The sequence below is a fragment of the Papaver somniferum genome, chromosome 7 (assembly GCF_003573695.1).
Source record: "Papaver somniferum cultivar HN1 chromosome 7, ASM357369v1, whole genome shotgun sequence".
Taxonomy (NCBI): Eukaryota; Viridiplantae; Streptophyta; class Magnoliopsida; order Ranunculales; family Papaveraceae; genus Papaver; species Papaver somniferum.
Window position 1 is genome coordinate 226916374 of NC_039364.1, and position 23334 is coordinate 226939707.

General features: G+C 36.5%; 2 protein-coding genes across 3 annotated transcripts; one reads left to right on the forward strand and one right to left on the reverse strand.

Moving 5' to 3' along the window:
• Positions 1 to 496: 496 nt before the first annotated feature.
• Positions 497 to 4927, reverse strand: LOC113299722 (palmitoyl-acyl carrier protein thioesterase, chloroplastic-like). 2 transcript variants are annotated; one of them, XM_026548793.1, is made up of 7 exons: positions 4616 to 4927; positions 3689 to 4290; positions 3428 to 3561; positions 3096 to 3209; positions 2739 to 2910; positions 2592 to 2660; positions 497 to 1234 (listed from the first exon to the last, which is right to left on the reverse strand). In XM_026548793.1, exons 2-7 carry the CDS (start codon positions 4193 to 4195, stop codon positions 959 to 961), a joined length of 1272 nt encoding a protein of 423 aa, XP_026404578.1. In that variant the 5' UTR covers positions 4196 to 4290; positions 4616 to 4927; the 3' UTR covers positions 497 to 958. The 2 variants fall into 2 exon arrangements, with proteins under 2 accessions (XP_026404578.1, XP_026404579.1); XM_026548794.1 differs by lacking the exon at positions 4616 to 4927 and adding an exon at positions 4447 to 4469.
• Positions 4928 to 15857: 10930 nt separating this feature from the next.
• Positions 15858 to 19876, forward strand: LOC113299724 (post-GPI attachment to proteins factor 3-like). The gene is made up of 6 exons (XM_026548795.1): positions 15858 to 15971; positions 16173 to 16267; positions 17491 to 17749; positions 17850 to 18049; positions 18350 to 18537; positions 18991 to 19876. The coding sequence occupies exons 2-6, from the start codon at positions 16173 to 16175 to the stop codon at positions 19275 to 19277; spliced, it is 1029 nt and encodes a 342-aa protein (XP_026404580.1). The 5' UTR covers positions 15858 to 15971; the 3' UTR covers positions 19278 to 19876.
• Positions 19877 to 23334: the final 3458 nt, after the last annotated feature.

The following is a 23334-nucleotide window of genomic DNA, read 5'->3' on the forward strand; positions in this document are numbered from 1 at the left end:
AAGACCTATGTTGGAGCGTCCTTGCATCAAACAGTAGACACCTGCCAGAGAGGAAAAAGGTTTTTCGGACGACCAAGGTCGAGTTGAGCACCATAACAAAGGTTTCCTATTAAAATTTGAAGAAATCATACCCCGTAACTTTCCCTAAACATGGTGCTCCCGCAATATGAAGACAAGATAAAAGGATGCTTGGGATCCACAGTCCACTTATGGTGTTACCTCGAACCTCATGCCACTTCTGGATTGAACCCTCCAAGGTCCTACAACATTATATTTTGATAGATTTTACAATCTATTCTTGGAGATAGAAAGAAGGACTACGATGAGGGTTTGGTAACGGTTGGATACCTAACGCTTACCCATTTCTCAATTTGACAGCAATAGCAAAAAAAAAAAAAAAAAAAAATTGAATGCAGAGAAAAGTTCAAACATAACGTGGGCAACACATGGTATTCACATGGAATTCTCTAATAAAATTATTTTCTGTAGGCACCCATTCACATTGAAAAACCCTAGCAAAAGGGACCGAAAAATAAATAAATAAATAATTTGGAAGTTTAGAAGTGAGTTGTCTAGCCCACTCTCTCTATTCCTTTCCATCTTATGTGTTCTCTCAATCTTCTCTACCTTGCTCTCCTCAATCGTATGAGCAAAATAAACCATGTTGTCATCCCATAGAGAATGTAAATACACAGCACACGCTAATTACACAGGCTTCCAATTTTATGTTGGGGGACAAAAAAGAAAGAGAACAAGAGAGAAACTGTAAAAACATATAGAAAAGAAAGGAACAAAAAAATAAATAAAGACATATCTGAGGCATACATGATTTCTACACAAGCAATTTTGAGATATAGCAATACGATGTTTGCAGCTGCAGAGAGCAAGGCCGAGATGAAAGCTTCGAAGAGCTAGCAGAGTAGTAGTATGGCAGTAGTAGAGTTACCACTGCTGCTACCTACAAGCTCTGCGGAATCTGGCCTGGAGCACCAAAATTGTTCACCGGCTTGGGCCTCCACTCAGTTCTTCCCTTAACAACAACCTCATCGCCGCTCTCGAGTCGAAGCATGTGGGAACACTCAACATCACCGACATCCAAAAAGGAGCTGCCAGCACTGGCATCACCAGATACGGATGTCAAGGACTTCAGCACACTATCCTTCCCACACTCCTTCCTGTACTCAAGAGTCATGCCATACAGCTGGTGACTCTCCAATATTGTTGGAGGAGCGCTCTGCAACAACAACAACAACAACAAAATCAAGTTAATAATCGAAAAATGGGTTTATGGCATTTGGGCAACATGAAGGACAGACTGAAGTCTACATCTTGACGAATCAGATTATGCTAGCATTGTATATTTTGACAGTAGAAACCTAGAGCAGATGTATCAGTTAAAGATATTCCTGATCCTGCTAATTAGAGTACCATTTATGTTATATCAGGACCATAGTGAAGAATTGGTTCATTATGCAACTCAACATGATTTACGTATAGACATACTGCAGTCTAGGCTTTACTGCGTCCAGAATTTGAACCTTGTCGTTTAAAAAATCCAAAACCCGAACTCGGCCATCTCAGTTTTAGAACTTGTGTACAACCACTATAACCCCATTATGTGCTCATCGACTAGTTCATTGATTAGACATAGATATGAAGTACATTCTAAATTCATCTGGATGTCTGCATTTGTTTAAAAATCAAGTACACCTGACTTTTACATCTCTTATTATTGTTGCAGATTCAAGCACTGCCTTCTTTTGCATTAATGGAGTGAGGTCCAAACTTCAAAGCAGGTAACCAAAGCAGGAGTCTGCCCTTCATATTCGATGATGACACTTCGGATCATATATGACTAGCTAAAGTAGTTCTTCTTCTCATCGCTCCACCAAGTTTGGTTTCAGTTTCTGAATTTGGTCAGCTGACTTACATCCGACAGCAAGTACTGTCCCTAAAAAGATTCTTAGCCTTTGCTAACACCTTTTTTAAAAGCTTCGCACACCTTACTATGGCTAAAAGGTTATTTCTCCATCTAATTTTTTACATTTCAAATTCCGATCCTCCGCATGGCCATCCAAATGTGAACAAGGGTGCTAAATGTCTACTGGTGGTATAAATGTACCCAGTAACATGTCTAATTTGAACAATGTACAAAACCTACTTGATTCAATTCTCTTTAAAGTACAGAGCCCACTGTGGGACCACCCTAGTTGCTTTTTTTGTGATACCAGTACACCTAGATCATGTGAATTATCTTGATGATCTTTATACTATAAATAAATTGAGTCGCTTACAGTTATACTTCACTTTTGTTCATTGTAGGATGCTGCCTAATAAAGGAGGAAGAAAGTATCATCTTTACCTACACAATGCTATTCCTCCTCCTAGATAAGACTTCATGTCACACCAGATCATGTGGAAGTTGGGCATAACATCTCTTGTACCCAGTTCTGAACACTAGAATATATCATGGACCGCCAATATATTCCTAATTTGTAGACTCGTGACCCTTTCGCAAAAGGAAATTTGGCGCTTTAAAAACCTAATTAAAATAATATATCCAAAGGCAAAAAAGTGGCTTCACAACTAACCTCGAGAATCCAACCAATGTACTTGACATTGTTTACATGCTGGTTCACATCCAGGTCACTCCAGCGCGGCTGTAGATTTTGAAATGTCAAGCCATTGCTAAAAATCTGAGGCTATAATAGAAATTGAAAGCTTATTTACTAACTTACAGTTAAACCAGCTTGAACGAAATCAGCCGTGTCATCATCAAGCTTCGGAAGTTTCCTGCTATCCTCCTCGAGGATAGGATCACAGTCCATGAAATAAGGCTCTATTTCACCTCTTACTTCATCCGGCATTTTAGACAATCTCCTTGTCTCTTTATGCATCATCACCCACTTACTGTATCAAGTTATATAAAATCAGAACCATAACTTACTATTGAAAAGGAAGCAGATGTGTTCCAAACTAAATTATACAAAAATAACAAAGAATCCGAAATCAAACAGACTTGTGAAAACAAAAGTAAAAAAACCTAATTCAAGATTTTAAGCACTGTTGCACCATTTGAACTGTCATGTCCATACCTGGTAGCTCGTGTGAGAGTTTCACCAGTATTAGAGTCACGAAGAAGCCAATTCCGACGCATACAATTTTTCCCACATGCAGAAACCCAAGTATCTACTTGAACAACATCACCCCTGCCAAGACAGATGAACGATTAGCTTTGTCCGTTCAATGGGACCTTTTACGTAGACGGAAACTAGTCTACAGGTTACAGCAAACAAGCGTAGTTCTAATAGGCCCCTACAGGTGAGAGAGTGCCTTGAGAAAATGAATAGACATAAATCGACCATAAAGGTACATAATCAGGATATGTTGACAGTAGGGATAATAGAAACCCGTAGAAATAGCTTACCAAGAAGGATAACGATCAACAAGAACCTGCATCTTAGATACCACCCAAAGAAGATTTCTTCTGGACATTTCAGGCGTCGAACCAAACCCATCACCTAACAGTCCGGCAGTCTTAACATGGTTAAGGGCCGTTTCCTGCAAATATCCCAAGCCTGTGAGAAAAAAAAAAAAAACACCAGAAGAAGCAACAATTTTCTGATGGAAAAAAGAACATAAATTCTGTTCAACAAGGAATGATCAGATGGTGAAGAAGCATTCTTGCCTGTAAATGATTCATTAACGTTTCTATAGACGCCGTCCGATCCGCCCCTATCTCATAAGATCTAATTGAGAAATTCTGTCTGTAAACAAGTCCATCCTGAACAATTTTCCCCAAACCAAACGGATCAACAAGCATATCGTCTCGTCTAGGTTTCCAATCAAGAAGAGTCCATTGTTTTTCAGCAGCCAAGAACATAGCAGTGATAGCAGTTAAAAGAACACTCCAATCAGGCAATTGATTGATGAATGTCCTTGCTGGTGGTGATGAAGTTTCTTCTCCACTTTTCACAATCTCTGCTGGTGCAGTATAACCATTAATCTTTGGAGGAGCTTGTGCATTAACCTTAACCTTCAAACCTCCTGAAGAGGTGGATTTCGACGAATTAATTCCTCGAGTGTCTAAATTATCTGTTCCTCCTCCCAACATCATTGTTGTTGTCTTTGCATTAGTTTGTGTAGAAGCAGCAACAACAGGAAAGAACGCCGAAGCAGCGGCCGAAGCAACCATGATTGTAAGATTATTTGAAGAACCGATCAATTAAAGCGCATCCCCTGGATCAGAAAATTCACCCTAATCTCGTCTTCTCCAACACGCTCTGACAGCTGCAAATTCAAAACAAAAAAACAATTTTAATTACAACAATCACAAGAAGAAGAAGAAACTCCATATTGTAGAAAAATGGAATGAAATAATAATAAAATATCGGGGGGAAAGGCTATTAGATCTAAAAACGAAGCTGAGTTAAACAAAATTCTTACCAAATGAAAACCTAAGAAATAATCTCGATCTAAAATAACCAATACATTATATTTTTCATCGCCATTAAATCAATTAAAATCAGCCAAACAAACCTCAAATAAATCCCATTAAATCATATCACAAGACAAATTATTAAAAAAAAAAAAATTAGCAGAAGAATGAGTTTACCTTGATCGAACAGCTCGTCCGATCAACAAAGAAAAAAATCAGAGATTCAGAGAACACGTCAAATTTGTTATATAAACCCTGGTTTTTAGGGGTTTTTATGGCTAATTTTTCGGTGATTCTAGTTAATTTTGTGCTTACAGTTTTTTTTCCTGTGTTTTTTTTTGGGAGAGAGAGAAGAGAAAGTGAGAGAGAGAGAGAGAGTACTAGAAGAAGAAGAAAAAAAGGGTTTTCTTTTGTTTTAGGGCCAGCGAAGGGTTTATTGGATGTGGGGTGTGTTGTTTTTTTGAAATCGATAATAGTCTGTGTTGTCTCTAGAGAGAATCCTTCATTTATATATATACTCTCTCACACTTCTTTATCCTACCTGGCTTCGGAGACCTGCTCCTCCCGCTTCCCTCGTTCAAGATTTAATTCCCCGTACGTTTCTGTGCACCCGAAATTACGTGAATATCCTTTTTGTTTTATATTAATTACAGTACAAAAAATGTTTGTAGTTTAGCAAGAACTTGACAAATTGTTAGTTTCCGTGTCATTTAGTTTGACACGTATTACAAAAATTGTGGGTCCCATGTCCATGAGAATATCGTTGAGATGACAGACCATTGGAAATCTAGCCGTTGGATTCTATTTGGAAGACGTTACTTACCAGACTAGCTAAGATACCACGGCGGAGCTGCTCGTGCAGTTTGATTTCTGCAGACGACTGTTACAAACTGCGGAAACAACAGAAAATTCAGTAACTGAACTGTGCCACTGCGGTTTATAATACACTGCGAGAAAAACCGTGTTCGTTCATTTCAGAGTGAATTAAATTCTCAAAAATTCCAATTATTTGAAATTTCTTGAAAACAATTCAAAAGAGACAACAGGAAAACTAGTGGCAGAATCTTATTCGGAGATTCAAGGGACCAGCTAGATACCACGGCTGGGGTCTGTAGTTTTTTTTTTCTTTAGACACTTCTATAGACTGTGTCCGGGACTGTTACAAACTGTAAAAGCAAGTAATAAGCTTCTGACAAGTTCCAAAAATTTGAAACTCTTACCGAAAAATTGGCCGCCAAGAAATAGATGCGAACACTAGGAGGTTTCACGGGATATTATGTTTTAGCTAAACTCTGTTTTTGTTTAGCGCGTTTGCATGCACATTCAGAAGTTGTTTTTCGGCTTCTGAAAGTTAAAAAGTCAGAAGTCAATTTGGTAATAATATTTCAGAACGACTTTTAGAAGCAGAAAAGTCAGTCTTTTGTGAAGTAAAATAGTTTTGCTTCTGACTTCTGCTTTTCAAAAGCAGAAGTCAGAAACGGATTTGTATCCAAACGCGTTATAGTTTAACCGACTTATGAGATTTAAACTTGTGCAAAAAGCTAAACAACCATTAAAGCCACAGGTCCACATTTGTTTTGGAAATTAACTTATACCGCCCTCGCATTTTTAGGCATTGCAAATTGGCAAGGTCTGGCAACGTTACCGCGTAGGAGTTGGAACTTAATGTTGATTGATCTTGTTTTCTAACCGGGTTGAACAATATTAATCAATATATTGCGTACAAGTAGGTGCAATGATCTATTATTGCTGGTGTAAATAGGTTGGGAGAATTAATATTAAAGTGCATGCTCCAAAAGACATGGGTGAAAAGAAACAAACGAAAGACAATTTACTTTACTTTATGCTAATTCTTTTCTTCTATATCCCACTCTAGTATCAATTATTAACATTTCTTCCACTTATATTTTTTTCTTTTCAGCCAAGTTAAAAAATCATAAAGGTGTCAAGGTGGCAATAATCGGTTACCTCATTAATATAACACAGTGATCTTAAAATGGATATCATGTGAATTTGACTTAACAAGTTGATGAAATGGATAATTTAGAAGTCATATTTCTACCTACTTGAGAATTTTTGGTTCTCCTCTAATCCAAATGCATGACGCAAAAATGCAAAATGCCTTCGACAAAGAAAATAAAAGTTGTTTAACCAGCAAGGCTGTTATCAACCTGGTTGAGCATAGATATGGTTTACTGACTTTTGCCGCACCAATTAATGCCCAAAAATAAATCGATGGTGTGGCAAGTTTTTACATGATTTGTATTGGTTGATACCAGTTCATATAGGACAAAAAAATCCTGACGATTCTGATCATTGGATCGATGGACTGGTATCAACCCCTAGTAGAGATGATATCAGTCCATGTAAATCATGGCATTTGTAATGTTTCAATGTTTTCTTCATGAAATGGTGCTTTTAATAGACCACTGATATGTTTTTGTTATATTGCGCATGCACTTTCCATGCATCATACCAAATGCATGAAATCGTATGATCTCAACGGGGGATCACTTAACAGCATACACAGGAATCGCATTCGCATGTACATCCTTTGACTTGGTCTGATCATCAAATTCTTGCTATTCATATGACTGATCGAGAATTAAGCCTCAGTTATTTACGCGTAATCCCGATAACCAAGTCACTTTGTTTCAAGTATGCAACTAAGAGGGCAGTTCAGGCAGCGAACAAAACATGGATAGTGTGTGTTGGCCTTCTCTTATGCAGAAAGGCCAAAAAAGGTCACTGCTCCCGGGTCATTGGTAGATGGTTTCTTTCACAATTTTCGGACTTCCACTGCACTTAAACAGCAGAGCCACACTCCTTGTCCCCCAAGAATCTCGCATGCATTTTCCAGTGAAATTGTGGGTGATAGCAAGTAGACGCGGACGCCGCATTTGACTAAAGCTTCAAGATCTAAGATGTAACTTTTCCCGTCATACACGTTCATGATTATTTCCGGCGAAACAAACAAGAAACAAAAAATTCCATATAGATTATCGTGGTCTTTATTTTTGGTAAAACATCGACAAGATCGAAAATGAAAACAAAGTAAGGTTACAAATAAGATTTGTCAGTACGGATTATTCCACTAGTGTCGTTTATTTCTTTGAGATTTTGTTTTGTTCTTGTTAAGTCTAAAATAAGTCGGATTAAACACTAATTGAATAGTCTAATTATATCCCTCCATTTTATCGTTTTATGTTTGCACATATGACAATACAAAGGTTCCATATACTTTTTTAAACTACATGGTTGGAAGATAGTATGCGAAAGAGAGATGATTACTATTTGGAGTGTGGGTTTAAAACAATAGTGTTTATTTGTTCAATAACCAAATTTGTTTCATTACTTTAAATTGATCGATGAGCGAGAATACTTCTTAAATAATTTGTCGCACATACAAAAATAATCATTTTAACCAAGGTCTGAAAAAGGGTCGTTATTTCAGAAAAAAACACCTATTAAAACTGTCACGCCTATGTAGCGTGTCCGTGAGGATCGCCGACACTCGTATCTATATATTACCGATAAATAGGAAATAACGACGTTATTTAGACCCGCTATAATCGTTTAACTTTTAACGCATGTTACAACCGTTTTTCGAAAATTGAATTTTACGCTTTTTCTTTCTAAATACCATTTTAAAGCAAGTTTTTTAGACCATTTTTCCCGTTTTCATGTCAGTTATAACTGTCTTTAAGAAAAATAATATAAAAATATTTTCTTACACTTCTTATATTTTAAATTAAAGATTAAAAAATTACAATTAATATTAATAACGGGTACCTAGCTCAGCTGGTCATTCCCGTTCCCCGAAGTTTCATGCGCTCCAGAAGGTCCCAGGTTCGAGCCCCCAATGGGGTAATATTGCAGAAATTAACATGGAAGGTAGAGTTAGTTTGCCCCCCTTGTGACACAATCTCAGCCCGGCCCCCCATCCGCTTCGCCTTCCTTGGCTAGGTTACCCATGAGGCGCTGGTAGGCTATCTCAGCAACCTGTTTAATTAATGTAATAGTATGTTTTTGGAGCTTAGCTTGTTAGTCTTCCAACTAGTTAATGTAATACTCTTTATCCAATAGTATTTTAAATATAAAAGAGTAAATTAATAATATATAGAAAACGTTATAACAACGTTATTGGACCCGTTATAACTGTTTTCACGCACGTTGTAACCGTCAGATAGGAATTTCAAACCATAATTCTTTTTAGTTTTCTATTTAACCGTTATAACGCACGTCATTTTAGAATAACGTATAAAAACCGCGATTTTTTCTAAGTAACGCGTTTTTTGCCAGAAACGTGCTCACGCCTGTCAAAACGCGTTATAACGATTACGCCCAGTGATTGTGATCTGAGCGGTGACCTGTTTTTCAAACCTTGCTTTCAACTAGTTCGAACCTGCTGCTTCCAAGATCCATCCACTAGCGCGTGCAGTTATCACTTTGATGATATGTTCCTCTTATAAGACTTAACATTCTTACCAAAAATGAACGCAATTCTAGATAACAAACCTCACCGTCTACCGATCTTAATTTCAACCGTTAACTTTGATATTCAAAGAGGTAGATGGTGGTTTTATACATCTCGAGTTGTGCTCATTTTTTGTAGAAATGTAGAGTCGTATAAGAGGAACATATATCATCAAAATATTAGACTTAAATTCACTGTCGTTTGCGTTTTGCGGAGAAAATAACGCAAATCATGCCTGACCTTGTCCATCTAAGAGTGTCCATGGATCCTCCCTCATCATGTATTATCTTCTTCTTTTTTTCAAATTGGAAGAAAAGTATTTATTAAAAGAATGAAAAATGTACAAATACTAAAAATTATAAAGAGACGAATGACAATGCTAACTACACATTAGTTGTAAAAAGCCAATATCCCCTTAAAACCCTGCCAAGCATAACCTTGCCAACTATCGGTAAGTCCCTCGACCCTGAAAATGCTCAAGCACAAGCACAAGCCCAAGCCCCGATGCAGAAAATAACCGAAAAAATAAACCAACCCACTACATACTAAGTGGTGAGTAATTGATAGGTATCCAGAAACTCTAATTACTCTAAACCTATCGAAAACGATAACCAGAGCTTAATATGAAAAGATTATTATTTAGAGCATTGCTCGGTCGAACTCACAAGTGTTGCTATATCAAGCTTGTTGTCAAATTTAGTTGTCAAAATTATATCTTGATTTCTAGTCTATCTACAATTAGTTAAGTCTCAGAGTAGGATAGAAATGCAGTTGAGAAACAGAGGATTACAACAGTCATCATTGCGTTCTACCTTTTAAAGGCGTAGATCAACCGAAGCTTTTGGAGAACTTCATCAACAAAAGGCAAGTATGGACTGGACCACCTATATCTCAAGTTATATTCACTTTTCAATCATCTGAGACGATGTCGCATAACTAATTAGACTAGTATGCATAGACAAGAATTTCGAGTCAAGTTTTATCTTGATAATTTCTCGAAATATAATGACTAAGCTTAATGAACATTTGTTCATGCTTGATGAATTTCAGTTCAGGACAATTTATTGTTCGGAATCAAAATCATGATCCAAGTTTTATCAGTCGAAAATAGTCAGGAACAATAATATGTGTCATTGATCTTATTCAGGAATGTTACGAATCGATTTAGAGAAAAGTACAGAACTACTGTAGATTTGGATACAACACGGTGATATCAGTCTTACAAACTGGAAAAACTGTTATACGTCTGATCCCGTATTACATGTACTTGTACACGTCGCGGAGTAGCTATACATATCGACTTACAAATTTGTGATATTCAAATTCTTATGCACATCATATGAAAATCTGTTTAACTCGTGAACCGATTGGTATGCATACTCGTATGCAAACCATTCTTGAACTGTGTATTAGGAGTGATTATATATTGAACTTGTTTATTTTCTTGAGTTGGTTATTCTCCGTGCTCATAAAAATCATCATCTAAGGGTGTTGGTTCCACAAATAATTGCGATTGTGAATCATTATCCTTGTTGTAGTTGAGCTAAAGATTCAGCAGCAATTCTCTCTTCACCACACTCCACCATTTTTACCCAAAACCTTTTTCTCAAAATTTTCCCTCCTTCTACTCTCAACTCACACAAACAATACACTAATACACTATCACTTATAAATTTCCTAATTATAATTAACCACTAAACATGATTAGTGAAGAGTAGATTAAAAATTAATTAAAATACATAGATAAGGGATGATCCAAATTTGATTTTTAAATCATGTTTTTGTCCTTTCCCTCTATCCCCAATTAGTTTAACTATCTCTAATAGCCGGTTCTTGAATTTCGCTCAAAATCGTTGTGACTTGATTCTATGAAGTCAGAACTTTTCTCGAACACTGATCTCGGTTTACTATAAAGAAACAAGAAATTTTGTACCACTGCAAGACCAAGGAAGAAAGAAACCATAATAACAAAGTTCAAGTTCAGAAAGATTTGAAGAAACATAGAAAATCTGGAAAAACAAAAGATAGATACAATGGCAGTGTAAATATAGACATTAGTTGCTGTAACGTTATTCAATTAGTTAAAAAAAAAATTAAATGAATAATTTTTTTGATGTGTTTACAGGTGAGAGCCGTTAATAAAAAAATTAAAAGCGTTTTATTCAAAGTTTCTTATTAGCTAAACGTAGGTCCATACAATCAAACCTCTCGTCTTTCTAAATCCATCTTTGGCACAATAAACTGGTTGTACCCAGCCTGTAACCAATCGATTGAGATGTTTATACTTAAAGAAGTTTGATGATTGTATGATTTAACAATATTGATTACATAAAAAAAAAAAAAAACTAAATTAGATATACTGTATTAAATTAAAGGCCAATATTTGATTCGAGAAAGTTGTGTAGGGATCAAACTGATCAGGCCAAAACTGAAATGTCTAGGCCAGCAAATATCAACAACAGCATTCATGCTTGTTAACTCATAATCATAACATATTGGCGTCTGAGTTTAGTGCCTAAATCTTGGTGTATAGGAAGAATTTTCAGAGTAGCTCACTGCCATTTTATGTGTGGTGGAGAGTGAACCACTGACCTTTAACTTACATAAGCAACGAGAAATCCACCTAGGGGAAAAATGAGCATGGTCATTCCATTATTAGCTCCGGTTAAGTCCTACTACCTCGTTTCAAAAAATAGGTTGGTTTCATATACAAATTACACAGAAACCAGCCTATTATTTTGAAACGGAGAAATGCAAATCAGGGAGTACGATTTTCTGCACATTGTGCAAGACATTTTAAAATTTCACCACTAGATTAATTTTCCAATTTTCTGAAAAGTTTCCGTAAGGACCATAACCTTGTCCTAGATTCGTATAGAGCTTATATTTTCTTTTTAAATGTATGTTATTATTCCGAAAAAAAGCGTTGGAAAATTTGTACTATAAATTAGATTATCCATAACAACAACAATGGCGGTTGTAAATGAAATGCCACCCTACATTAAAGTTTAGAAAGATAGGGAGATGATCATCACTAGCTAAGCACATGGGGTTACCCTTTTCCTAAGAATGTTGTAGGGCCTGAGGATAAGTCGAACTCACCAACTAATCACTAGATTATATCGACTATATGAATTTATAGAGATTTTGTTCCACCGGTGTAATACCAAAATGTTTCATTTTTATGGTTCAAAATTTGATTCTGACCGACCAAACCCACACATTTTCCTAGACTGAAGCCCCGTTCAACCCATTTTATGGGTTGATTAGTTGGTCATCCTTTTTTGCATATAATATGTTTTTTGTAATGCTGGAATTTGAGTCAATGCAACTTTGAATTCATGCATCTGGTTGTCATCGGTGACATACTTCTAATGTTGTTAAAGTCGATTTCCATTCATGCAATTTGTTTTACTTCTAGGTCTCCGACAACAAAAACAAGGCAATATCTAGGCAAAAATGATCAACCATCAAAGAAAACTCTGAAAATTTTCACGGAGATAAAATCTTATAGTTGGCAGTGAAAGTGTGGACATTTCGATGTAGCTTTCACAGCCAACTTAGAATCACGTTTCAAAAGCGTTTTAAGATTTCAGCAGAGGTAGAAATAGTTTTATTAGGCTTGTTCAGTTAGCACACCTTAACTTAGAAGCTAAAACACGCAAATGTCATTCTAGGCACAAAAATGTGTGCAATAATTCAATTACCATGGCATTGGAATCCAATGGATATTTCACTATTCCAGCAGTGGGTCAAATGGTGTTTGGTTCATGAACATGGAATTCGGGTTTTCGGCAGTTGGAAGTTGGGAGCCTCGTCAATTTGCACCTTTAGCCACACGGACGAACAGTCTCCTTTTTCAGGGAGTGATCGTCTGGGCCTTTCAGGACTACAAAGGTAGCAAGTTTGCGTGTAAAATATGTGGAAGAGCGTCCACAACGTGACTATCATAGAAATGTCAAGTTGCCGAATATGGTTAGGCACCATAGGCGTCATGCCAGGTTCAAAGTGAGTAAATCTCCAATACACCAGTGTAGTTTTGGACCTTTTAGTTTGAATTACCGTTGCTAAAGCTAAATTTATCTTGCCATTTTTGGTGTATATATCTTGCACCATTAATTGCGGTTGTTAAGCCCAGTAATGCTTTGGCACTGCTTTTTGGTTGGACCACCTTATATGAACCAGCAATTGCTTTCTTTTCATAAAGTAGCTGAAAACCAAACTATAAAAAGAAATTCCACAAATTGTACAAGCTGACTGGAACTTACTCCATGCATCAAAAAAATTAATCACAGTAGTGGTTGGACGAGGTGAAGATTTCAGGTGGCCAGGTTCACATGACATGACCAGATGACCTTGATGCAAGTCACATAGTTTACCTGTTTAAGTAGTGAAAATAGATGACCCATATGCTAACGACACCTAAGTGTTTCGACGAAACAATTTCAGTCCTTACTTGCCCCCAAGCGAGTCAATGCATATCATTTTCGAAATAAAAATGGAGGTAAGGTTTCCAACTGTTTCTCACCTTCCATGCTTAATATATGTATGTATGAAAAGATATATATACATTCAAAACCGGAAGTATTCAATGATGGTCTTTTCAAAAAAATTGTACTACTTGTATGATAAGCAACAATCAAGCATTTCTGGTTGATACATCTACATTACATAAGTTTAGGAATTAAACGTTGAATTTATTTTAGATGGTTGTGTGATTTGTTATATGAAAATAGACAGGAGTTAGGGGTGTTACACGAGTTAGGGTGTAAAGTGAGCCGACACAGCAAAACACGTCATGTATCAGAGTATATCGTGCTAGGCGTGTCTTATGTCGTGTTGTGATGTGTTGTGATCAAATTTTAACGTGTATGTCATGTTGTGTTGTGATCAAATTTTAACGTGTTTTGATGTGCCATAAACGTGCCATCACGATACACTTTTACACCCATATACTAACTCATATTACCTCTGTTTCTGGAAAAGAGTTGCTATCAGTTCTTTCATTCTGGTCTAAAAATAAGTCGAACCAAAAAAATGATGGTAACTCTTTTCCAGAAACGGAGAGCTGTATATCATCGATTACTTTTTAATAGTGTTATAGTACTTAGAGAAAACAACAAATCTAGATTCATACTATATGAGTGTATGGAGATACCTAACTCCGTTTGAAATGGATATTGGAGTTAAGTTTTGATTTGGTCTGGTGAACCACATATTCATGCACAGACCACAAAGGTACCTTACAGGGTTTAATGCAGAGACCACATATGACTGCTCGGCAGTGGTGTAAGTTTTCATTTATTTATGTTCTTTAGATGACTTGCAACTTGGCAAGACGGAGTAGGTGTGGAAGTTGGAAATATATACATATATGTTAAATTATAGCTCATGCACAAGATTTCATGTTGGTTCTAATTCTTATTTTGGTTATGGCCGGGGGGTTGCAGTTTTGTGCTTTTTCCAGCCAGGGACTCTTATCTGTGTTCGTGTTCATATACATTATTGGGGAAGTACTTGCAACCCAACTGTATTCATTAAGTTGAAAAGACTACTTGGTTTGGATGTACCTTTGGTTGCACGTTTCTCCTTCTGGTGACCGGAGAAATAACGAGACCCCTTGTAGTTGATAGGTCGGAATTAATCCTACTACTTCTGGGTTTCAACTTTCAAGTGCACCTCTCTGACTTGAATGCAGCAAATTGGAGCTATGGTCCGTTTGCAATTTTACTGGTCCCTCCAAGGAGCTATTAGCTAGAATCTATGCCATCGGTTACTCGTGTGCATGGTTCAACCGGTAGAGATGTTAGGTTTGCTGGTTCGTCAACATTAGTTGGTGCTCACGAAAAGGCGGAATTAGCTTGGTTCGTCTGTTTGTCAGTTACATCAGGTGGGTCTGCTGTTTTATGGTCCATTTGGCTTGATACTAATTAATGAAAGAACATTGAACAAAAATGTGAAACTGCCAGCTGCTAATCATCTCAGAAGCCAAGCTTAAAGTTTTTGCTTGGATTAGCTCTCACCCCTAGCCTCTCTAATTCCTCTGTAGAGGAGGATAATGTTTGTAACGAGAAGTTTGAAATTTTTCGATCCCCGCTACTAACCTGCTCTTAGCTGCTTTGGGTCCTCTTGGGACATCTGTTTTTCTTTTTCCTTTGGCCCCTTTGTCCTGTTATGGTTTCCTATCCTATTACAATTACATTCATTCATTCAAACAAAATAAATAGATAAAGCACACGAAAAACACACAATGTGAACTCTATTTGGTTTCCAACAAGAGTAGCTCTACCAGAGAGAAAAGTTACAACTTACAAGCCTGGACTAAGCCAAGACAAACAGGCCTTGCAAATTACATAAGGCCGAGAACTAGCTCCCAGTTGTGAAAAGCCTGAGAAAACTCGACCAAAACAAAAAGCCTGAGAATGCTTGACCCATAAAATATTTTATCATCTTCTAACAGTTCATAACACCTTCATGTGCTGCTGAAACCTCCATTAAAAGTAATTTAATCCTCTTAATTCCGGCTCTAAAACTGGAACAACACCCACGTCTCTGCGAAGAAAATCCCACTCTATTTGCTCATTTATGTTCAGTCTTCTATTGAAGTTACATCTCCGGATCCCATCCTAAATCATGTCAGCTACATGAATATATTTGTTGCTGCAAGCCTTATAAGCAGCGGCAAAAACATCTTTGAGTATGCCAGCAGGAGCCCAAGAATCGTGCCAGAACCTAACGCCTTCCCCATTGTGCATCCTCACAGTACAGTGATTCTGCAAATCAGGAGTGAGTTTGCTCACAATTTCTGGCCTAAACAAGAGTCCGTATGCAGCAGAACAGGCTATACACAACAGAACCATACAACACTTGATCGCTTTCCACGTGTCTATACCGAATTTATATGTCGACTTGGCAAATCCGAGGGAAACAAAAAAAAATATACATTGTGGAAGAATTTCGGTTTCATAAGATCAGCATAGAAATAACAATCTGCGGAGAAGAATAAGTGGAAGAAATAATAAGATTTTTACAACAAACAACACCAGAATATTTCAGGTTGGTTTAGGGTTTTTTTGTTCAAATTAACGAATCTAATTCCTTTCCTTGTAATTCTTTGTCTTAGGGTTTGTTGATCTTTTTCTATCAATGCAAATCAATCTATCCATGTGATTTAGAAGAACCCCTAATTTTTAATCTATGTGAATATAGATCTCAAGAATTTGATGATTGTATGTGATTTTTGTTTTGATTTTGCAGATGTCAATCTGGAATCGGGTTATCTTTTTCGTGGCGTTTTTATTTCTTGTTGGACGTCTGAATGCTAGCATTGGTGATTCCAATCCACTTTACAGGTGTGTTTTGGTTTGTTTACAGCAATTTGATTTCATTACAAAGCGGAATTGCGAGGAATTGATGTTCATATTTAAGAGATTAGCATAACCTCATTGATAAGAATTAGATGCACAAACTTCTAGACTAGAATACATCTTGGACGTAGCAATTAGTAGGTTTTAACCAAGTAAAGGGTATAGAAACGAGAAAAATCAAATAACTTCGGTTTTAATGTGTTTTCTTAAGTTGATTGTTTTCTACTAGCGTTTGGTGGTAACCCGACATATTAAAGAGGAGAAATTGAAAGCGTTTGAGTTATGAAACAGACCTCTGTACAAAACAATGCTCTATCTATAACAGCATCACTACACTAAACTCAAATCCCGCTAATTTTAACGATTGCTTTAATTTGGAACTTAGTAAATGACTTGGTGTAACCCAGTATAGTAAAGCCTATTCTCATGAGATGCGCCCATTCATTTAAGTATCTCAAACGTGGAGTGGATGGTTGCAACTCGCCTGAAACTTTTAGGCATTGGGTGAATCCACCTTGCGGCAAAATATCTCGTGACCCAAAAGTTTCTACATGACCAAGATTTCATTATCTACTTAAAATTTCAAGTGGATGGATATGCGCGTTTGAGGTTTTTTGTAGACCAGTAGATGTGCCAAAACTTCTTCATGCCTGTGTTTATGACTTTATGTACTGAAGTTCTATGCCTTCAACGGTATGCTCAACTTAAATTCCTTCCAGGATTACACTCTCTTAGTGTGTCCATATTGTCTCCTATTCTGTGAAAAGGTTAGTGAAGTATTTAAAGTCTAAAACAGCTAACTGTTTTCCCGATGATTGTTTCCCCTGATACGTAACAGATGAATATCATTTACCTACCCGTTCATAAAAAGCACAGGGATGCCATCTAAAGTAAAGATGGTATTGGCTTTAGAAACACGTCTTGTCTGGAAATATGGATGGTTATTTTTATCAACTCGATGCTTTTATTGCTGTTTTGATTTCACTTATAGAAGGATTTCACTTATAGAAGAAGGTGATATGATCGACTCTAGACTCTAGTTATTCTCAATAGCGAAATAATTTCATTTTTGTATTTGTAAATATAAAAAAATGTCGTTTGTTTGCATCGCATCATTCTAATTTGTTAAACACAAGCACAAGCTGAACCTTGGTTTTCAGATATATTTACAATGATTCTGTTCTTTGAAATTTTCTGTGGGATCTCAGGTCATGCCTAGAGCAGTGTGAAGAGACTGGATGTATTGGGGACAGATGCTTTCAGGATTGTCTATCGTCTGACATCGGGTCTAATAATGGTTCAGAATCCGTACAGAAACCATTTTACATGCAGTTTATACAGTGGGATTGCCAGAGCGAGTGCAGGCATCACTGTATGCTTGAAAGGGAAAGAGACAATGAGATGCTTGGCCTTGGACCGGTTAAGTATCATGGCAAATGGCCCTTTAGGCGAGTCCTTCGGATTCAGGTTTGCTGTCGTACAAGCTAGTGAATTTTCAAAATATTCTTTCCCACTTTTAAGTAAGAATTGTTAACTAAAGCTAACAAATATTTACTCATGTCTACAGGAACCTATATCTGTGGTATTCTCTGTTTGCAATCTTGCCATGCATTATCTAGGATGGATTTCATTTTGCTCCCTTTTATACACCAAGTTACCTTTAAGGCCTAAAGATAGAAAACCATACTATGAATACTCTTTGTTATGGCATGCGTACGCAATCTTGGCAATGAACTCTTGGTTTTGGAGTGCTGTGTTCCATATGCGGTAAGGTTATTCTCTTTATCATCTTGAGGCTACCATAGTATGTAGAATCTAAATGATATTGAAAGTTCCGCCTTGTGCAAGTTAACAATTTTATATAGCTGACTAGATCATTTGAATTACATAGCAGGCAAATTAACAAGTAAAATACTGGTTACATCAGCAGATTGTGCATATTGCTACTCTTAACCTTCTATAGAATGTGTATGAGAATTTATTTGTCAGAGAGGTTGCCGACTACCTAAAGTTGGGTTTCTTTTCTTCCTGACCATGAAGTTTTATTTATACTGTATGATGTTGCAGTGATCTGGATCTAACAGAGAAGCTAGACTACTCATCCGTCGTGGCATTACTTGGATTCAGTCTCATTGTTGCCATCTTACGAACTTTTAGTGTGAGGGATGAAGCATCTAGAGTCATGGTTGCTGCTCCTCTGATCGCATTTGTGACTACCCATATATTATATCTGAACTTCTATAAATTTGACTATGGTATGTCTTTCTCCTTTCCTCTTTATACATTAATTTTACATGCCGCAAACTAGCTTTGTTTCATAAGTATGTCTTGAAATGAAATGGGTTACTAACTTCCTTAAGTGGTAAATCTCCATAAAGTTGGTCATTTTCACTGCTCAAGTTTTATCAACTTGATAACCAGATGCACAACCAAATGAAAGATCTATTCTGTTTTTGGTCACCCTCAGTTTTCTGAATCCACTTGATGCTTCATATGATCCTTTTTTGCAATACAGTGTTCCTACCTCAGTCCAGCTTTCCTATCATCTAGCTTTTCTCCTCTGTCTTGGATTTTATTATGAGCACATACACGATGAATACAGCAGATTTTAATATTTCTTTGGAACTACTATCAGTTTTTTTGTTTTAATTTTGTTTTTTAGTTTTTATACAATACGGTAGAATGATTCCCACTGTACAATCTTGCAGGGTTGAACATGAAAGTATGTCTTTTGATGGGTGTGGCACAACTTCTTTTATGGGCTATTTGGGGTGGTCTCAGTCGTCATCCATCACGAGGAAAGTTGTTGACTGTCGTTGTAGGAACTTCTCTGGCAATGCTCTTGGAAATCTATGATTTCCCTCCATACAAAGGATATATTGATGCACACGCTCTTTGGCATGCTACCACCATTCCCCTTACCTACCTATGGTGGAGTTTCATAAAAGACGATGCCCAATTCAGGACTTCGAACCTCACGAAAAAGGTAAAGTAAAAAAAAGGCTTAAATTTCTGATGCTACACACTGGCGAACTTAGGTAATTTCACCCCCGTTGTAAATTTGTGAGAAGAACCTCTTCTTTCTTGCAAGTTTTGTTCAAATTGTCGTTAAGTATCTGCTTTTGAGTATATAATCTTATTAGTCTTGCTTAGAACCATTCAACACGATTCTTTTTTCTGCTTGCCAACCTTCGATCTGATCATTTGGACTAAGCAATAAGTCCAGGTCTCAAAAAATTTAAAACTGAAATAGTCAGAAACAAACACTTTTGTGAATTTATAACTATAATCTCTTATAGTCTTATATAAATATATGAATGATATCTCTGTTTAAATGAAAAGGGAGAAGCTAGTTATTGAGTTGAGTTATATATATAATTTACATGATTTGTGGGGATTACTTGATAGCATAGGGACATGTCGACATGTCGGAACACTTATATGCTTATAATATTCAGAGAAAGCTGATATTGTCTCGTCAGTTATGTCTAATCCTTTCTCTAAAATCTTTTACCTTCAGTTGTTTTATTTAGTCCAGAATTATTGTACTAAAATATGATTGAGATCATGGATTGCTTAATATTATTATTATCATATTAATTTGTATATAAACAATGGAGAAAATTATTAGAGTGCCTCATTTTCTCCGGGGCTGTTTGTCCTTTATGAACATGTGTCTTATGGGTTTGACACTTCGTTAGCAAAAAACAAAAAAACTCGACAAAACACACTTTCATGATCACAATGAGGACCATTTGTTGGTGAAATCACCAAATATAGCTTATTCATAGCACAGTGGGCTGTTAGTGTGATGACGTTGTACAGCTGCTTAAGGCATCTGGTCCTGTCTATATTTCGTTCATTTGTTGAAAGGAGTTGCATTCGGGAAGTTGGAGAATGTATATTGAAATCTTAGCCTACAGAACAATCTAGCTTTGACTGCTGTTAAATCCAACTGAATATGCAACTCAATTAGAGCTAGTGCCGAGATAATCACCAAATATAAAACTCTAGCAGTTATCAAGGCTAGATGAGTTTAGAAATCAATTTTGAAAATCAAAATTATAATTTTATAAAATATATAAAAAATCAATTTATAAAACTCTAAGAACGGGCACCTAGCTCAGCTGGTCATCCTCGTTCCCCAAAGTTTCATGCGTTAGGAGGTCCCAGGTTCGAGCCCTCAATGGCGTAATATTGCAGAAATTAATATGGAAGGTAGAGTTAGTTTGCCCCCTTGTGACACAATCTCAGCCCCCATCCGCTTCGGCTCCTTTGGCTAGGTTACGCATGAGGCTCGATGGTAAGCTAGCACATCAACTTGTTCAATTAATGTAGTAGTATGTCGTTGGATATTAGCTTGTTAGGCTTCCAACTAGTTTCATGTAATAATCGTTATCCAATAATATATTAATATTTTAAAAAATTAACCAAAATAAAGGAGAGGATTTGTAGATCGATAGAAGATTATCGCGTACACATCAACTAAATCCCCTCAAGTTCCATCTTTCCCTCAGACTTAAAGAATGAATCGATTAAACTCCATTGTTTACATAGTTTGTCTCCCCCTGCACTTTGACAGTAATCTCATTTAGAAGTTCTAACAACCATACACTACTCAATCCTCTACTCTTGTAAGTTTTGGCAACATATCCGCTACATTATTCTTCTCATTAGGCACGTAACTACATTGCCAAGAGCTAAATATTTTAAATAAAACCTTAATGTCTAAACTTAAATTACATAATCTCCAATCAATATTAAAAACTTTTTTATTCGCTGCATCAATCATAAGCTTTGAATCCAACTGAAACTCCACTTTCTCCAAGTTTTTTCCTTTAGCCCATTACACTGCCTCCCATAATCCTCTCTGCATTCAGCTAGCTCTGGATTCAACAGGTGATTTAGGTAGATGCATTTTGATCCCCTGTGGGTACCTGCAAAATCACGAAGTATTAGACCAATAACACATGTTTTGTTAATATGCTGAAAAGAACCATCAGAGTTAATTTTAAAAGTGCCTCTTGGAAGAGGTGACCAGTGCAAATTAGTTTTAGGTTGAGGTAGAAGAAGCTTGTTGCAGGATGCGGTTTTGCTTCATATTCTGAGATCTCCTTCCTGCACTTATGAATGATCATCTCTGGAGTAACATTATTGGTTTTAAAGACTTTGTCACATCTAGAATTCCAGATACAGCATGCTACTAAAACAATCTTGCAGACTTCTTCCTCTTGTATTTGATGTGCAATCAGTTTATCAAACCAAGAACAGAACCAGGCCATTAGATCACCATTGTTACTAGTGTGTAAGCCCAACATAGCAAACCAAAGCATTCTTGATGAGTTACATTCAAGAATACAATGACTTGATGATTCCATGACTTTATTGCAGAAAGGGCAGCTAGAATCTCCATCTTGAATAAAGTCTTGTAGTTTGTCTCTTGTTGGAAGAATATCTTTAATACATATCCAGATAAACTGGTTAATTCTAGGGAGGAGAGGTAGCTTCCAGAGTTTCTTAAAAATACTTTGTATTCTTGGACCAACGAAATTATTTCAATTCTTTTCTTCGATCATTTTCCTGTAACTTGACTTGACTGAGAAACAACCATTTTTTTCAAGAGACCAAATCAGTCTATCTTCATAGTTATGATGTATGGAGATCTCCTGTATCTGATTGACTGTTGATGAATCAAATAAAAAGGATAATAGATTGATGTCCCACCCCCTGTATCTGCATCAAAAAGTTGATGAACATAAATGGAGTATTGATAATGAGTAGCATTAGGGTTAGGATTAGGTGGCCCATCTAGTCCTTCAATCCATTTATACTTCCAGATCAAAATTTTCCTCCCATAACCAACAGACCAAATATTGTATCTTTTAATGAATTGCAGCTCAGAACTTATGCTTCTCCATGACCATGTAGACATTGCATCATCCTTTATATTAAAAACTTGATCATGTGGGAAGTATTTTGCTCTTAGTGATCTAGCACATATTGAAGAGTCTTCAGTGCATAATTTCCAAGCAGATTTAGCCAACAGAGCTCTGTTAAAGACCTCTAAATCTCCGAAACCCAGACCCCCTTCAGGCTATAAAATGCTTCCATTTATTAGTCTTCTTATTCCTCCAGAAGTTTTGCTTAATAGAGTTCATTTTGGTTATTGTATTATCTGGAATCTTATAACTGATCATGTGGTGCACTAGGATAGAATTTGTCACATCTAATCATCACTGATCTCCCTGCTTCAGATATATTGATACCAAACCATTTAGTGAGTCTATCTTCCATCTTTTGAATAACACAAGAAAAAGGTCTTATTCTTCCAACAAAGAATGGTAATCCTAAGTATTTTTCCTCAGCAATATCTATCTAGTTGTCTAACTTGAAGAAGACCACTGATAGTGACAACTTGAAGGACGCATGTTCATACTAAAGTAGACAACAGACTTATGAAAATTGATTAGCTGACCGGGAAAAACATTGAATTCTTCTATTACCTGAAGTAATGTGTTTGTTTGCACCAAATTTGCTTTGAAGAAGAGAAGACAATCATCTGCAAACAATAAATGGTTAATTTTTGGTGCTGACCTGGAAATCTTCATTCCTGTTAACTGATTCTTCTTTTCAAGATGATTAAGGTTACTTGAGAAAGCTTTCATGGCAAGGATGAACATATAAGTGGAAAGTGGATACCCTTGTTGGTCTGAATGGAGTTTATGGGGAACCATTAATCATAATCTCAATCTGAGTTGTACTGATACACTAAAAAACTAGCTGATAGCATTTATCACAAAAACCAAACTTCTTTAAGACTTCGATGAGGAAATCACACTCCAATCTGTCAAAGGCCTTTTACATATCCATCTTCAATGCTAAATGACCAGTTCTACCACCTTTATTCTTCATAGGTTTAACTAATTTTTGTACCATGCAAATATTTTCTGAAATGAGTCTTACTAGTACATAAGAAGACTGCATTGGACAAATAATATCATCAATAAGTTTATTTAGCATGAGAGTAATAATTTTATATATAAGCTTATAGG

Excerpts from the sequence above, each read along its gene's own strand:
- LOC113299722 (XM_026548793.1), bottom strand. The coding sequence starts at position 4,195 with ATGGTTGCTTCGGCCGCTGCTTCGGCGTTCTTTCCTGTTGTTGCTGCT. Across the intron at positions 3,562-3,688 it reads CGTTAATGAATCATTTACAG|GAAACGGCCCTTAACCATGT; the intron begins GCAAGAATGCTT and ends GGATATTTGCAG. Across the intron at positions 2,661-2,738 it reads TCGTTCAAGCTGGTTTAACT|CCGCGCTGGAGTGACCTGGA; the intron begins GTAAGTTAGTAA and ends CAAAATCTACAG.
- LOC113299724 (XM_026548795.1), top strand. The coding sequence starts at position 16,173 with ATGTCAATCTGGAATCGGGTTATCTTTTTCGTGGCGTTTTTATTTCTT. Across the intron at positions 16,268-17,490 it reads GATTCCAATCCACTTTACAG|GTCATGCCTAGAGCAGTGTG; the intron begins GTGTGTTTTGGT and ends GTGGGATCTCAG. Across the intron at positions 17,750-17,849 it reads GGCGAGTCCTTCGGATTCAG|GAACCTATATCTGTGGTATT; the intron begins GTTTGCTGTCGT and ends TCATGTCTACAG.